This window comes from Phascolarctos cinereus, unplaced genomic scaffold, assembly GCF_003287225.1.
Source record: "Phascolarctos cinereus isolate Bilbo 61053 unplaced genomic scaffold, phaCin_HiC Scaffold_4;HRSCAF=312, whole genome shotgun sequence".
Lineage (NCBI taxonomy): Eukaryota > Metazoa > Chordata > Mammalia > Diprotodontia > Phascolarctidae > Phascolarctos > Phascolarctos cinereus.
Window position 1 is genome coordinate 701,198,125 of NW_027555847.1, and position 17,486 is coordinate 701,215,610.

Sequence of the window (17,486 nt, forward strand, 5' to 3'; positions counted from 1 at the left end):
TGGGTCAGAAATTAGGAACTTAACTTGGCTACTAGAACAGGGGAGAGTTCTGGGAGGGGGAGGGATGCTGAAGGGAGTTAATGAGGGTTATATCAGCTCTATTAGTATAAATTTATCTACAAATCATATTGGATAAGTAGGGGGGAAAGGTTCTCCATTATAGAGGGCTATACCCATATGATGTCTTCTTGTGGTATACACAGTCACACACCTAACTTTATGTTATAGTTTTAGAATATGATAAATCTTGGCGTGCGTCCGCTCAATAAGCAACATGCTAAAAAAAATTAGGTGAAGGTGAGGGTTTGGGCAGAAGAAAAACAATCTCACACACACGCATGCACATATACACACACAAGAGTCAAGCTGACTTAGGTGTTCAAAATCTTTAGATGTGAGTTACCTTGATCTCATTGAAACTCACATACACACTAAGAGTACTGTTTACCCCTTTGAAGAGGCAGGGGAGGCAGAAATCTGCATTCAAGAGAGGAGAGACCAGACCTTAGTAACTTTCCTCGATATGCCTCCTCTGTCTCCTCCGCACCCCACCTCTTCCCTTCTCCCTCTCCAAGAGGGATAAAGTCAAAGATGCTCTCCTTAAAAGGTATTCAGCGTGGGTCTCACCTCACCCCATCTCTCTGTCTCTGCCAAATCAACACAAACAATACCAATGAATTCAGTCTAAGAAAAGTGGAGCTTCTATAGTTCGGTGTCCTATTGCACATGCCAAGCAAACATTTTCTTCCTAGCTTCAGGAAAGGGCCTGGTGGGTCTCTTCTGGGTCCTCAAATCTCCCCATCTCTCTACTAAGTCTGGAGGAGCAGTTGAAGCTTGAGAGAAGCCAGCTTTCTCTGACTGTGTGCCCACTGCTGAGGGGTGGGATGACAAGAACTGGGGTATAGAGGTCTTTAGGGCTGCTAGTCCATTGGACATGCTCCCCACTCTCCCTTCCTCCAGATAGCCAATCAGTGAGTGACCTCCCCTTCCCATCTCCAAGTCTCTAACATGGGGACAAATGAATGGTCCTGCTTATTTTCTCTTGTCTTGTTTACAAGGGCTGCTGGGAGGAACACACAGAGCTCTCAATGTGGGAATGGTTTGGTGTCATAGGATGTACCAATGCCTTCTTCTCGTGTTATTACCAGCATTGTGATGAATGAACCTTTCTGCCTCTCCCTCTCTTTAGAGTAGTGATAGCAGAAATACAGCCTTGGAGTTTGGGAGAGGACAAGATTGAATGCTTGGGTTCAGAGAGGAGATAGGAGAGTAGGTTCCTCCCAATTTGGGGCATGTCTTCCAATCCAGTGGTCATCCCATTATGCTTCTCCCACCTGGAGACCCTTTCTAGAAAGACTTACCTAGCTCATCATCTTCACTCCTTCTGTGATTGGCACCTGTATGAGAAACTCATTTCTTGCCAGAGACCCACTGCCATACATCTCCATTTTTCTGTGAATGTACAGGGCAGGCCACAATTCAGCAAGCTGGCTGGTAGATTCCTGTCACTGTTGTTTTTCTTCTGGGCACACTCCTCCTATACGACACCATGACCTGTGGTTCCTATTCCCTGGTTCTCCTCTAGAAGAAAGCATGCCTTACCTAGGGGTGGCAGCAGCACACACACTCCCATCTGAGCTGGCATTGGTCTTCTAGTTAGCATGTGGTGATCTCCCAGCACACCGGCTGGGTGATAAGCTCTTTCCAGCAGATGTAATCCCCTGGCATAGAATCCTAGCATCTTCCATTGCATGAACACTGGGTCATATCATCTATTTGTGATAATGTATCTAAAATAAAGTAGGATTCTCCAGGAAACAGTGATTTGGTTTTTTGTCTCTTACTTGGGTAATGTGGGAGTTGGGTTAAATGGTCTCTAAGGCTCCCCCAGCTCTGACATTCCCTGTTCTAAGCACCCCCCCAGCCCTGATAGTCCCTGTTCTAAGGTTCTTCCAAGTCAGACATTTTAATAATCTGAGATTCCATGAGGCAGTATGATATAGTGGAAAACGCATTGGATGGGTCATCAGGAAATCCCAGTCTGAGCTTACCCTGGACAAGTTACTTCTCCTTTCTAGGACTTGGCTCTTTCCTTGGTAAACTAATCAGTTGGGACATGACAAGCCCTAAATCCCTCCAAGCTATAACCTTGGGATCCTATAGGTACTGCCTCTCATATACAAGAATGACACTCCTTATCTGCCATTATTACAAAGTACAGTGGGAGGATCATCTCCAAAAGCCTTCCTCCACCTCTGCTTGTGACCAATGGTGTACATTTCTGAGGGGGCTAGTTGGGTAAGGGTCTCACTATGTGACTGTGGACCCAAGGAAAAAGATTAGCTGGCACGGGCATGGTGCCAACAATTGCGACTTCATCAACCTGTTCCTTTACATCGATCAGTTAGCAGCATTTCCTGATCACCTACTATGCAGAGGATCTGCTAATCAAGGTTATTAGGGGCGATAAGATAAAAACAGCACAGAAGTGAACTGAAATACAGTATGCTTGAATAAGCCAAGGAAGATATGAACTAGATACCCTTAAAGGCCCTTTTCAATTCTAGGAATCCATGAAGAATGAGGTTTAGGAAGATTTTACATTATTTCTCAAGGTATTACATATTTCTCAAGGTATCTCTGAAGAACTTTGGAATAGATTGTGAGATATGGGAGATACTGGCAAAAAACTGCCCAGTATGGTATGCCTGCTTCAAAGAAGGTGCTGTGCTCTGTGAGTGAAGCAGAATTGTGGTAGCTCAAAGGAAACGTGAGATGCACAGATTTAGAGACATCACCACTCCAAATGTTCATGTGGACTATTTGAACTTGCAACATATGGTAGAGCATTCCCAGCTCACATTGGTGTGATCAGCCACAGTCGGACACACTGCACCTTGACCTTAATGTAATGATGCATTTTGGTCCTCTTCTAGAATGAAGATAACAACTAAACAGCCACCAGGATTTCTAAGCTCTATTTGTTAACAATCACAACTTAACTTTGTCTTAGTTTCCACACTTCTAGTCAGTCCCAAACAACTCCACGATGTTTGGGACAGTTTTTCTTTTCTATTTTTGTATCCTTAGCACCTACATATCAGGGGCTACCTACCCTTCTTCCTGAGTAGGTTCCAGACAATGAAAAATGACCTCCCTCACCCCTACCCCAAGACAAGATTTTGTAGAGAGGTATGCAGAGTTTGACCCTACCCCTGTCTTCTCACAGGGTGAAAAATGTACCCTGGAGAGCCATTCCACTTAAGGATTGCTTACCACATGCTGAACCACAGGCAAGTGGGAGAGGGGGTGCTGGGTCACTGTGCCCTCTGCCTCCTGTCCCACTAAAGAGTTCCTCTCAGCTCTGGACATATGCACATAGACTGCAGATAAGTTCTGGGGAAGCCTGATCACCTCAAAGAAGGATTGAGATCTTTTCCTCAGACTCTTTGGCTTTCAGGCAGTCCTTTCTTAGTTAAGTCTGGGCCATTGCCAGTCATCCTGACTTATGGCTTGCCACTGGACTCCAATGACTGGAGGAGATAGTGCTGATGACTTTGCACAGCTCTGCCTCATTAAAACCCAATTCACTTGCAAGTCAAGACATCACCCTCCTGATGTCATTGGCCCTCTTAGAGAACAAAGAAGGAACAACAGCAATCTTAGTTAAGTGCTCATTGATTGGCTGATTGATTGATTGATTTACTCTCCCTGCCCTGGAGCTTTGTGGAAAATTCCATAAAGCTTAGGTCTTGGTTCATGTCTATGGTGTCCTCCAAATGGTGAAATAGAAAGGCACTCATATACAATGGAGATCAGGTATAGGACAGCTATTTATCTCCTTTACAAACAGGAAATATGGAACACACATGACCCACAAGAACACATTGACAGGAAAATGTAAACCGAATCAGACACAAAACTCATGTAACCTTGGTCTTCAGCTCAGTCTGCACAGGACAAAAGAAGCTCTACAATCATCCTGCAAACTCTATTTGTAGCAGAGAGGCTGAGAGCAGATGGGACCAAATGTGTTGGTATGGAACAACTCAGGAGATAACTGGATGGTTCTGAGAACCCTAGCCACACTGAGGTCAATGTAAGGTTTTCCAAGGTTGTACCCCTCACTCCTACTTGGTTTTCTCAGTAGTGCTTAGTGAGGCAAACCTCAGGAAGTTCCTCAAACCAAAAAGCCCTTTCCTTCTCTTTCCTTCTCCATCTACCAAATGGCAAGAGGTGTGGAAAATGAAGAATCTATACTACTTCAACAAACACATAAGCCTTACTGCTCAAAAGCTTTCCACAGCCTGTCTCCTATGTGTTTTTGTGTCTAAATGAGTTGAAGGAGAGGCCAAGAAGGAGGATTTTACTTTACTTATATGAGAGAAAGAAGAGGGGAATAATTAAATAACTAGATAGAAGAAAAAATTAAATAAAACTCTAAAAGAAAAGAGTGACAAATGGGATGGGAGTCTTAAGGGTGAGGGGAATAGAGATTTGGGGAATATGACTAACAAAACAGATCAAGCAAACATATCCAAAGAGACAAAATATTGTCTTTATAGAGGAAGACGATCAAAATCACACATTTATTCCAATAGATGTAGAAAAGGCTCTTGCAAAGTACAATACTAATTCATACAAAAAACAAAAACCTACAAAGTATAGACATAGAAGTGCCTTTTAATATCATAAAAAATATCTATCTAAAATCAAAAGCAAGAATCATATGCAATGAGGACACACTAGAAGTTTCCCAATAAATAGGAGAGTAAAGCAAGAATGCTCACTCTCCCTACTATTGCGTAGTTCTGGAAATGTCAGTGAAAACAATAAAACAAGAGAAGGAAGTTAAATATGTAAAGATAGGAAAAGAGGAGATAAATTTATCTCTATTTGATGATGACATGCTAGTTTACTTTTTAAAAAATCCTGTAATATATAATATATATTGTAATATATACTATATATAATTATATATACAATAAAAATTACATACATATATAAATATACTATAATGTATAATATATAAAAAAGTAGAGAGAGAACTAAATCAAATTTATAAGAATACAAATCATTCCCCTATTGATAAATGGTCAAAGGATATGAACAGGCAGTTCTCAGATGAAGAAATTAATGCCATCTATAGTCTTTATGAAAAAATGCTCTAAATCATTATTGATTAGAGAACTGCAAATCAAAACAACTCTGAGGTACTATATCACACCTATCAGATTGGCCAACATGACAAAACAGGAAAATGATAAATGTTGGAGAAGATGTGGGAAAATTGGAACACTAATGCATTGTTGGTGGAGTTGTGAAATGATCCAACCATTTTGGAGAACAATTTGGAACTATCCCCAAAAGCCTATAAATATGTGCATACCCTTTGACCCAGCAATAGCACTTCTAGGGCTATATCCCAAAGAGATCATTCAAATGTGAAAAGGACTAACATGGACAAAAATATTCATAGCAGCTCTTTTTGTGGTGGCAAAGAATTGGAAATTGAGAGGATGCCCATCCATTGGGGAATGGCTGAACAAGTTGTGGTATATGAATGTAATGGAATACTATTGTGCTATAAGAAATGATGATGAGTAAGAGGACTTCAGAAAAACCCGGAAAGACTTGTATGGACTGATGCTGAGTGAAGTGAGCAGAATCAGGAGAACATTGAACACAGTAACAGCAACATTGTGCAATGACTAGTAATGATAGGCTTAACCCTTCTCATCAATACAAGGATCTAAGACATCTCCAAAGGCCTCTTGATGACAAATGCTATGCACAAAGAAGAAAGAACTATGGAGTTTGAATGCAGATCTAAGTATACTATTTGCTATTTTTTTTCCCTTCTGTTGTGTTTTATATTTCTTCTTTCTAGTGGTTCTTTCTATTGGTTATAATTCTTACAACATCACTAATGTGAAAATATGTTTAATAGGAATGTATATGTATAGCCTATATCAGATTGTGCGCTGTCTTGGGGAGGAAGGTGGGGAGGGAGGTGGAAAAAATTTAAAACTCAAAAGCTTATGGAAGTGATTGTTGATAATTCAAAGTAAATTAATTAAAAACAAAACAAAACAAAAAGAATAACAATTTGCATGTTTGCAAATTTGACACCTCTCTTTAACCAAAGACTTTCTCCTCTACCTTCTTGCTCCTGGCCTTTCAGTCACTGACCATTTCCTTTGTCCCTCTCCCAGGTGGAAGACCAGGAAAATAAAAGATAACAACTCTGCACCCATTTTTGCAACCTGAGAGATGGTGGTTCCCAACTCACCAGCGTAAAGGGATCTCAAAGGCCCTGACTTGGGTGTCTGAGATCCAAGGAGGTTGTGAATAAGCAAAGACCCAGAATGAGTGCTTGAGGACTCTCCTGGTATTTTAGGGTCTAGAATAGAACTAGGGTGTGGGCCACAATGTAGCATAGAGATGTTGCCTTAAGTTCAGAAGACCTAGACTCAGGTACCACCTCTGAGATATATGTGCGCCTGGGGGAGAGATTGAACCTCTCAATGCTCCCAGACAACTCTAAAGCCCCAAGCTGGAGAGCAGATGCTAATCCAATCATCACTGGAATTTCCCCACACCAGTGAAAATGCAGGTTCAGCCTCAAATCAAATCAAGCTAAGTCTGGAAGCTACATCAAGGCCAGTCTGATAATTCAGGTTTGAGATGGGGAGGGGAGAAAACTGACTTAGGAAAGGTAAGGATGGCAGTGGAACTCATACTTGTTCAGCTATTTTTCAGTCATTTCCCACTCTTCATGACTCCATTTGGAGTCTTGTTGGTAAAGATACTGGACTAGTTTTCCATTTCCTTCTCCAGCTCATTTTACAGATGAGGAAACTGAGGCAAGCAGGGTTAAGTGACTTGCCCAGAGTCAAACAGCTAGGAAGTGTCTGAGACCAGATTAGAACTCAGGTAGATGAGTCTTTCTGACTTCAGGCCCAGCTCTATCTATTGCACTACCTAGCTGCTCCAGAACTCATACATTGCCCACCAAACCTAAACTTCCTCCTCTGTCCCCGTCTTCACTAATCAAAGTAAGTTCCTGCTCACTCCTTTGTCCCTGAGGAAGTTGCTTTACTTTTCTGTTTCAAGCCTAGAAGGGTTCAGGAGAAAGGCCATGAGGCTGGCCACTCCTTTCTCCTCTGAGAGAAAGAATACTGGATTAGAATTACCTCAAACTGCTCCCCTTTAAATATTACTAAATTATTAAAATTACTAAGTTAGTAAAATGATTACTAAATTAATAAATATTAAAGAAATCTAGGGGCAAGATTTTTAGATTTAAAAGCAAAAAAAAATGCTACTAACTTCCCTGGTTCCTATCCATTAAAAGGGAAAGAGCACCCCAAGTTTATATCTACTGGCTTGGCACCCTTCCATCAAATGTTAGTTACACAAAAGATGATCAGAATTACAGAATAGCTAATACATCTGCTTATGGTAAACAGCAAACAGAAATCAGAAAAGAAATACAGATTTATATATGCCAGAAAATATACACAACAAATAAGCTCTTACACTGGGAACAAGATCTTTAAGAAAGCACCCAACCTCAAATAAAGGGAAATTTCCCAAAGGGTAGGGAGGCAAGCTCAAAATCTGGGACATACGGAGGAGCTAGTTTCCTCTACACACTTGTCACTTGCAAAGTCTTTTCGCTTTCTCAATGGGTCTCTACTCAGAGAGAGTCTGGAACTCCATGTGTCTCTCTTGAAGAAAGAAGGAAGAATGTGTGCCTTCTCATGCCAACACCACCCCTCCATAGTCATACAGGGTCACACTGGCATTTTCTTGCCCAATCCAAAAATGTGTTCCAGAGGCAGCAAAAATCGCTAAACCCATGGTGGTGGTGATTGTAGGGTCCTAAGCATCGCACATAAAGCAGGATGCATTCTGCCTGTAGCTATGGCTCATTCATGAGGTTCAAGACCTTGCTGCCTTCCGTGGTCTGCTCCACCAGAAACCATAAGATAAGCACATTTGCATTAGAGAGGGTGTCTGCTCTTGATAAGGAAGCAGCTGGAGGGTGAAAGGGACTCCCTGGGTACTTGTTCCTCTGGGTTCCAGCAATGAGCTGGGGAAGTCAGGTGGAGAGATGCCCAGGCTGGGAGTAGAGACACCTGAATTCTAGTCCCACTTTTCCCACTGACTTACTCAAGACATTGACCTTCCCTGGGGCTCAGTTGCTATGTCTATCAAATGAGGATAGTAAAAGCTCAACAGGACCCAGAAATGTGACTGTGAAAATAAAAGGCTATAGAATTTTCTAATGAAGCCAAAGTCACTAAGAGGTCCTGGGAAGTGACCACCCCAGGGCCCACTGTGAGAGTTGTACCCAGTGGGAGTACACTGTTCAGTTCTGGGGGGAAAAACACTCGGTGAGTGTGTGTGTCTTTCTTCTGCACTAGTTCTCAGGACTCCACTGCTCAAATTCTGTCAGAAATGGTCTTCCTTGGGGTGGACTAAAAAGGGATGTGAGAGGGGGTGTAACTGTGCTGGGCTCTAGTTTAGAGTAACAGATGTGGAATCAAGGAGGACACCTTTGAACTCTTCCAAATCCCAAAGACCATGGGAAGTGCCAGTCTTAGGGAAGCCTGTGATGGTCAGGGCACAGCTGGAACATTCAGGTCAGATCAGGAGTAGACTTCCAGATTCCAACTTCAGATGACCATGAGTCTGGGGGTGGAGGAGCAGGAGGGGTGCTGTGCAGAGGCAAAGGCTGTCTGAGTGCATAGGGGGCCTTCCTGGGAGTATCTCTCTCTCTCTCTCTCTCTCTCTCTCTCTCTCTCTCTCTCTCACACACACACACACACACACACACACACACACACACACACACAGAAAAAGCTCTCACTCACCAGCACATTCCATGGCTGCACCCAGGTCCCATCCCAGTTTTGAAAGCATGGGGCAGATGACCATGGGTGAACTCCTTGTGCCAGGTTGTCCCAGTGCCATCGACTTCGACCACCTACATCACCGGTTGGGTCAGCTGGGTCCAGGATCACTGGCCTAAAAGGGAGGGCAGAGAGTTGAGGCTAATGAAGAGATTCCTCCCAGATCACCAAGCCAAGAAGACATTTGCTCCAGACCTTTCCCTCTCTAGATGTGCCTGGCACATAGTAGGAGCTTAATTAATGTTTAGTGACTGACTGATGTGCATCAGGATGAGCTGGGCCCCTACCATGATGAATGAATGGGCAGAAGAATAACCAAAAATGGGAATGTTTCCCTGGTTTTTCTAACACAGCTGTCCCCTCCATCCTCCACCCACTATACACATTTATATTCAAAAGCTGAGACTATTACAGGGATAAGGACTGAACCTGTGATTTCAATGGAATAGGGAACTCCCAGGTGAGAAAATTCCCTCTACCAATGTAGGGCAGCACCACCTCTGAGACTTAAGAGTCTTAAGACAGGAGTTCTTAACATTCTCTGGGTCCTTGACTCCTCTGGGAGCCTGGTGAAGAATTATAGACCCCTTCTCAGAAGAATGCTTTTAAATGTATAAAATATTCTATTGAATTACAGTTATCAAAACTACAGGGTGTCCCAAAAACCTTAGTGCAGTTTTAAGAATAGCTTGAAATGCATTCAAAACACACACACACACACAAGTGCCCAGTCCCCAGCTTAAGAACCCTGGTCTTAAGAGCTGCCTGCAGCACTGACCTGCTCAGCAGCCCACAGCCAGGATGTGTGAAAGGCAGGACTGGGGTGGGGGAGGGGAGGTCTGGTTCTCTATCTACTAAGTCACACTGCCTCTCTTAGACTATTATAATCATATTAATAGCTGACTGCTCCATAGCTCAATATAGTTAGTTACAGAGCCATAGCATGTAGCATCATATCTAATCTTAACAACAAGCCCTCTGATGTAGGGAAGCCAAGGCCCAGGAAGGGAGGAAATAGTGGAGCTGGGACTAAATCCCAGGGGGTCCCTATAACTAAAACAGGAAGACTGAGGTTTTTGTCACCAAGGAGTAGAAAACTATATGGCAGTGTGGTCAGTCCTTCAGCAATGATAGAAACAGCTGAACTTAGCACTGAATTAAGATGGGAGAAGGAGCTTGGCTCTCAGAAAGGCCTGGGTTTGAGTTGAGCTTCAGATCCAGAGTGTGAGCCAACCTTTTTAGGTCTCTGAGTCTCAGTAACCCTATATGTAAAATGAAGTGATTGGACTTGATAGCGTGTAAAGTGCCTTCTTCAGCCCTGCAACTGAACCCCAACCCTATCCTTTGCTGAAACATACCACACACCTTACTAGGGTCTCCCCTCTCCTGCCTGTTTCACGTTGCTTGTCCTAGACACAAACATGTCAAGTTACATCCCTCAGTCCTGGTCTCCTGACTCTGAGCCTGGCACTTTCTTTACTAGAGCAAAGTCTCTGAGGAACAATCTAAATTGGAAGACGAGAGTTCCAGAAAAAAAGCAAACAGCCCTGGGTATGCTAGAGACCGTTCCAATGGGCTCCTTGGAGTTAAATTGCCAATGTGGGCATTTATGCCTCAGAAATCGGCAAGAGCTACAAACCAGGGCTTGACTTACAGTTGTTTTTTAAATGGAAATTCAGGAGCCTGGAGCCATCAGCTTGGAAGCTTGGCTGACCCCTAGGGTGAGGGGCACCCTGCCTCTGGTACCTGTGTAATCTGCGATGATTTCATTATGAATGGCATAATTGATGGTCCAGTAGATCATGAGCTCTGGGTACTTCTGGATCAGGTACAGGACTGTGTGGAAGGCCCAAGCTATGGGAAAATTAGTTTCCTGGCTTCCATGCTCCCAGGCATAGACAATCAGGAGCTCCAGAGCATACTGAGGAGGGAGTGAGTCCATTTTCTCCTTGCACTGAGAAGAAAGAAGAAGCAATTGAAAACAATGGGAAATAGCAAGTGATGTGATAGAAGCTGGAGGAGACCACAGAAGTTATCTCTCCAGGAATCATGTTGACCCAGTGGTCACCCAGCACAGTGCCTGACACATAGTAAGAACTTAATAAATATTCATCAACTTGACTTGACTTGACCTCCCTGCAGCCTCTGCCCATTGCTCCCCATTCTACTTTGTGGAGCCAAGAAGAGCAGGTCTAGTCCATCTTGCATAAGATTGTCCTTTAATATAGGAAAGCAGTTGACATCACCTTGAGCTTTCTCTTCTAGGATCTAAGTGATCTCAATTATTTCAACTCTATGGTCTTGAAGACTTTCAGAATCCCAGATGCGCCCCCCCCCCAAAGCTGCTTCCATCTTATCAGTAACAATGTAAACAAATTGCTTGTGCAGAGTGCCAGAAAATTTGTAAAGGACTCTGCATATATTTCTCATTTGAGCCTCCCAAGAATAGAGTGAAGGAGGAAGTATAGGTATCATCATCCCAATTCTACAGGGACAGAAATTGGGACTCAGAGAGATTGTGAGTTGCCTAGGGTCACAGAGCCAACAAGTGTCAGAAGTGGTATTTGAACCTGGGGTTCCTGACTCCAAGCCCAGGACTTTACTACACCCCAAAGCCTCACTATCATTGACCTTCCTAAAATATGGCACCAAGAGGTACAAGAACAATGTTCCAAATGTGTTCTGACCTACATGCCCAGATCCAGCTTTCTCCTGTTTGAAGAGAAACCTAGCTGGAAATTTGCCTTAGCCAAGGTATTAGAGACAGTCCAGCCCAACTTAGCTCATTTATGAGGGATCAGGAAAGGCTTTCTGTAGAAGGTGAGATGTTGGCTGGAACTCGTAGAAGAGCAAAATTAAGAAGTCAGGAAAGGTAGGAGGGGTCCCAATGGCAAAGGACCAAAGAAAGGATTTTATATTTGCTCCTAGAAGTAATGGGAAATTGCTGAAGTTTATTGAATGGGCAGCAGGAGGGATGACAACTGGGTCAGAAGTTCACTTTAAGAACTCTTTGGCAGCTGAGACAAGGATGAGCTAGAGGCAAGGAGGCCAATGAGGAGACCATTGGAACTGCCCAGACAGTGGACAGGCTGGGCGATTACCACAGGAGAAAGGCAGTGGTGAGGCCATGGGGGCCCACAGATCCTACCTTGGGCAACCAAGAAGATGGTATTAGAAATACCAGTGTTTCACCAATTGGATCAGATTTTTGAGCTTGCTGCAGCGATGGCTGAGGAAGCGCTTCTGGAGCTCTGTGAAGCAGGTAGAGAATTCTCCTCCTTTCTGGGATTCACTTATGAGATCAATGTTATCTTGTGGGTCAGGTTTTCTTAAGTCTCTGGTCAGTTGGCCTGTTAGGGAAAATCAACTTGATTCAGCCAGTGTTTTTTCAACATCTGCTCTGTGCTGGGCTCATGCAAGGAAAGGAGCAGAAGTCAGGTTCTATCCAGAGAAATGTTCCATTGCTTGAAAAGCAATTTTTTTTTTACTTTAGACCTAAGAAGTAGGTAGTACAATGATCAATGAACCCATGTTACAGATGTGGAAATTGAGTGTCTGAGAGGTGAGTTGACTTACCCAGGGGTCACGCAGTTTCTAAGGCAGGATTTGAACCTTAGGCCCCAGATGCTTGGTCCTGCTCTGTTTCACACAAGGTAACTACTAGGTGAGGCATCTGTGATGAGTGCAGGGGAGGGAGAGATGAATTGGTCTGGGGCAGGGCTAGTAGTATCAGGGTAGACTTCACAGAAGAGGGAGGGCTCAAACTGGGTTGAGTTTAGAAAGGAGGAAAGCATTTTAGGCAGGGGGGAGAGCATGAATGAGGGCATATAAGTGGAGATGAGTGAGGCATGGCCACAAAGTACTGAGAAAACCAGCCTAGCTAGAGCAAAGGGCATCCTAGGCTGGAGGAGAGCTCATAGGACTTAGTGACAGGAAGAACTGGATTCCAGTCCCTCTACTACTGCTCCTTCAGGTGATTGTGGGCAAGTGATGACCTCTCTGAATCTCAGATCCCTCTTCTAAGAAAAAGGGGTTCATAATGCTCCTAGTAGCCACCTCACAGCTTGTGAGACACGGATGAGACAGAGTCTGTAAAACCCTTTGGAAACATTTATGTCTGATATAAAGTATCCACTATCACTCAGCTGGTCAATAAGCATGTGCTTAAGTTCTTGTTCTGGGCCAGGAACTGGGCTATGTGCTAGGGGCATAAAGAAAGGCAAAAACACTATCCTTGCCCTCAGGGAGCTTATATTCCAAAGGAAGAGACAACATGCAAACAACTAGTTACATGCATGATATATATATATATATATTATATATATATATATATATATATATATATATATATAATATAATATAAAATAAATAAAGGGAAGAGGCTTCAGAAATACCATCTCAAATACTCTACCCCATTTCCTTGCTCTACTCATTTTCCATGACCTACTGTATTTCACCACATAATTGTTGCAGATTTTGTGCCAAATTTTTTGCAAAAAAGTGGGGCGTGACCATTACGTAAGACTTAAAAAAACTGTGCCAGTATTACTTAAAATTATTTATTACTAAACTGTCTTTGGTGCAAGATTAGGATGCACAGAATACTCGTGAATATATGTTAAAATTGGGAAGATGCAAGTCTTACCATATCATGTGACTTATTCATGGCAGCTTCACCAGCCCGCCTGCTCGCCTTGCACACCTATGGCTCTTCATTGGGTTGAGTGACAATACTGTTAATACGGCAGTGCTCTAAACAAACCGTGCAAGTCAGTTTTAGGAAATGTACTGACAATGTGTGTGTGCCGAGAATTCTAGGCTCCTGGCTGGCAATGCGTGAGAGATAAATGTGTATCCATGCTCCACTGGTGAATATGTTGCTGCTGTTTACCTTTTAAGCAGCATGACAAACAGAATTATACTGTGTGATGATTATGCAATGAAAGGTTATAAACCAATTTTTAGACTGAAAAAACAAAAACAAAAGCCAGGGTGCAACAGTTATGCGATGAAATGCTGCAGTTCTCTCTCTAGCAGCTAGGTGGTGCAGTGAATAGTGTCATACCTGGAGTCAGGAAGACCTGAGTTCAAATCAGTAATTGCAGACTCATCTTGAGTTCACTTTCTCCCTGACCAGGGCTGACCTCCTCCAGTTGCCAACTAATCCTCAAACATATTTTCCTGGGATATCCTTCCTCTTCCCAATGGCTACAATCCTGGTCTCAGCCCCAACTTCTGCCCCCCCCAACCCTTAAATGTCACAGGGTTCTGGGTTGTGCTTCCACCTCATTCAACCCTACTCTGCTGTACCTGCACCCTAGCTGAGCCACCCTCCCTTCCACATGAGTTGCTCGGACCCCAAAATTGCTAATTGCCTCAGAGTCTTCATCATTAGATTCTGATCATTCTTGTTCTCTTCAAGGAAGCATAGAAACTCAGAAGAAACTGAGACACCCTCTAGCCCAATCTATTTCTGTCAAAGAATTCCTTTCTCAACATCTCAGCATTTCCACACCATCCCAAATGAGTTCTGTCTATCTTCCTCATCCTCTTTATCTTCCTCCTAAGGGAGCCTTGAATTCTGCCCCTGGGTGTGGATAGGTGAGTTTTTGCCTTATCTTGGCCAGAAATAGGCCTCAGCACCTTTCCACAACCATCTCCATACCCGTGTTACCAAGGCCTGCCCCACTTTCTAGTCCACCCTCTTATGTGTTGTCTTCCTTCATTAGAATGCAAGCAACTTGAGTACAGGAGTTTTATCTCTTACTTGTCTTTGTACCCCCAGTGTTTAGCATAGTGCTTGGCACACTTAAGAGATGCTTCATTTAACCATCTACTTATCATCTAGCTAGGTACCATCAATCTATCCAGTAACCACATAACCTTTGCTTAAAGACTTCTAATGAGGGAACCTATTCAGCATTTAAATTGCTCTAATTGTTAGGAAATATTCCCTGACATCCTACTTCCTCCCTCTAGGGCCAAGCTCTTCTGGTCCAACCTCTTTCCCCCAATAAATTCCATTAAATACTTGAAGCTTCTTATCATATCCCCTGATTCTTCTCACCACAAGGCTCCAGTTCCATCAAGTGACCTACATATACTGTGTCCTTGTCTTCTTGCTATCCTGGTCACTCACAGCTTCAGGTGTCTTCTATCTTTTTCCTACACTGCACTGGCCCTAGTCTGAAAAAGAAACAGAAACTCCAGTATGAAAAAAAATTCCAGAAAACAGAAACTCCAGTTTGAAACAAAAACTCCACAGGTCTTGGGTGTGGGATCCAACAGGAGAAGCTCTGATTTCATCAGCTCCCATGGATTCAGTTCTCCTCTCTATGCTAATGATTCTCAAAGCTACTAATTCATCCCTAACCTCTCTGCTGACCTACAGTCTCCCATCTCCAACTGCCATTCAGCTATATCAAACTGGGTGGCCTATAGACATCTTAAACTCAACATTTCCGAAAGTGAACTCATTATCTTTCTTTCCAAACATTCTCCCTTCCCTACCTCCCTATTACTATCAAGGGTAACACTATCATCCTAGTCATGCAGGCTCCAAACCTAAGAGTCATTTCCCACTCCTAGCTCTTCCCCCTCCCCCACCTTTTCAACGTGTCATAAAAGACTTCTGATGCTCCCTTCCCAGCATTTCTCCTGGATGCTCCCTTCTCTCCTCTGACAGACACTTCCATCACCGTAATGAAGCCCCTCATGACCTGGACTATTGCAATAGCCTGCTGATTGGATTACCTTCCACAGGTCTCTCTCCAATCCAGTCCATCCTCCCCATCAGCTCTCAAACTCATCCTCCTAAACTGAATCTACTCAATAGACTCCAGTGGCAGCCTCTCTCCTCCAGGATCAAATACAAAGCCTTCATTCAAAGCCCTTCACAACTGCCACACACACAGAGTCTTCTGACACTCCTCTGCCATGTGCTCTATGACCCCGTAATACTAAGAGTCCTTGCTGTTTCTCAAATGAGAGAGTTCATCTCCCAACTCCAAGCATTTTCTCTGGCTGTCCCCCATGCCTAGAATGTTTTCCTTCCTCATTTCTGCCTCCAGGCTTCCCTGGCTTCCTTCGAGTACCAGCTAAAATCTCACCTTCTACAGGAAGCCTTTCCCAATCCTTTTTTAATTCTAGTGCCTTCCCTCTACTGACTATCTCTAATTTATCCTGTACATGTGTGTGTGTGTATCCTGCACATATAGACTTGTTTGTATGTCGTCTCCTCCATTAGGCTGTAAGCTCCTTGGGATGAACTAGTTTTTTTAACCTTTCTTTGGATTGCCAGAGTTTGACACGGTGCCTGGCACCTAATAAGCACTTAATAAATGTTTATTGACTGACTTGGTAGAAATCAGCTGAGGTTGGGGCTGAGAGAAGGGGGTCTGAGCAGAATTTGTTCTTCTTGAAGCAGGGTCTTCTCATCCAAGGCTGGAAGCACATCGAATTCCACCCACTGACTGCTCTGCTCATCCCCATATTCCAAACCTGGCTTTTAAGGACCCTCCCCCCGGGATCATCTTCCTGCCTGGGGCTTCTCTCTTTCCTGAGCCTTTTCCCTATCCCAATTCTCAGTTCAGCAGGTAAAGAAATCAGCCGTAGGCTCACCTTCACAGCCTTGGTCACCTGAACTGGCCTCCCTGTCTCTCAGAAACACCTGTTCTTTAGGAAGGAAGAGATGGTGTCGACTGCACTTTGGGCCTCTGTCTGCAAAGTGGTATCAGGCAAGAGATACACCTCAATGTACCTGTCCAGGTCCTTACCTGAGTATCCCAGAGACTCATGACATCCCCAGCCTGCATTGAGAGAGTGAGGGAAATTAGAGCTCAATATACAGCTGGCTGAGAGCCTCACTGTTCTGTCCCTGCCTCTCCCTTTGCTCCGCCCCAGGACACTCCTCCCTAAGAAAGCTCCGCCTCTTGGATCAGTTTCATTTTCCTGAACGGGGCTGGACACTGGGCTGGATTCTAGTATTTTTGGAAATAATTACCCTCCATTGCCAAGAATCATAGGCACTTCCTTTTTCCTTGTTACAAGAGAGTCCCATATGGAGATGGGGGTGGGTATTATTTCTTTAAAAAACAAAACAACTAGCATGCAGATACAAAATGTATCAACTAAACTTATTTAAAAATAAATGCAGTCTAGAGTGCAGCAGCAGAAAACAGGGCTCAGTCCTCTAATAGCCCAGCTCAAGAAAATGAAACTGATAGAAGAGGGGGAGCTCTCTTAGGGAGGAGTGTCGTGAGGTAGAGCAAAGGGAAAGACAGAGGGACAGCGCGGCTCTCCCCCAGCTGGGCACTGAGCTCTCTCTTCCCTCACTCTCAGTGCAGATTGTTGACACCATGAGTCTCTGGGACACTCGGTCTAGGGAGCTGGACAGGTACATTGAGAACCATCTCTTGCCTGATACCACTTTTCGGACAGAGCTCCGAAGTGCAGTCGACACTATCTCCTCCTTCCTAAAGAACAACTGTTTCCGAGGTACATGGAAGTCAGTTCAGGTGACCAAGGCTGTGAAGGTGAGCCAGGGCTGGTTTCTTTACCTGCTGA

General features: G+C 43.8%; 2 protein-coding genes across 2 annotated transcripts in view; one reads left to right on the forward strand and one right to left on the reverse strand.

Moving 5' to 3' along the window:
* Window positions 1-5,085: 5,085 nt before the first annotated feature.
* LOC110202070 (2'-5'-oligoadenylate synthase 1-like) lies at window positions 5,086-16,867 on the reverse strand. Its single transcript, XM_078151839.1, has 6 exons — window positions 16,850-16,867; window positions 16,589-16,712; window positions 12,100-12,271; window positions 10,654-10,882; window positions 8,883-9,062; window positions 5,086-8,726 (listed from the first exon to the last, which is right to left on the reverse strand). Exons 1-6 carry the CDS (start codon window positions 16,865-16,867, stop codon window positions 8,685-8,687), a joined length of 765 nt encoding a protein of 254 aa, XP_078007965.1. The 3' UTR covers window positions 5,086-8,684.
* A 15-nt stretch (window positions 16,868-16,882) lies between these two features.
* The window catches only part of OAS3 (2'-5'-oligoadenylate synthetase 3), a 31,678-nt gene continuing 31,074 nt past the window's right edge, over window positions 16,883-17,486 (forward strand). Inside the window, exons 1-2 of the mRNA XM_020978034.2 lie at window positions 16,883-16,992; window positions 17,267-17,455. Coding sequence (XP_020833693.1) covers window positions 16,981-16,992; window positions 17,267-17,455 — 201 coding nt within the window. The 5' untranslated portion in view covers window positions 16,883-16,980. The remainder of the gene's footprint in view (window positions 16,993-17,266; window positions 17,456-17,486) is intronic.

Excerpts from the sequence above, each read along its gene's own strand:
- LOC110202070 (XM_078151839.1), bottom strand. Across the intron at positions 12,272-16,588 it reads TTCCTTCCTAAAGAACAGGT|GCCAACTGACCAGAGACTTA; the intron begins GTTTCTGAGAGA and ends TTTCCCTAACAG. Across the intron at positions 8,727-8,882 it reads TGCAGCCATGGAATGTGCTG|CACCCCTCCTGCTCCTCCAC; the intron begins GTGAGTGAGAGC and ends GCCTCTGCACAG.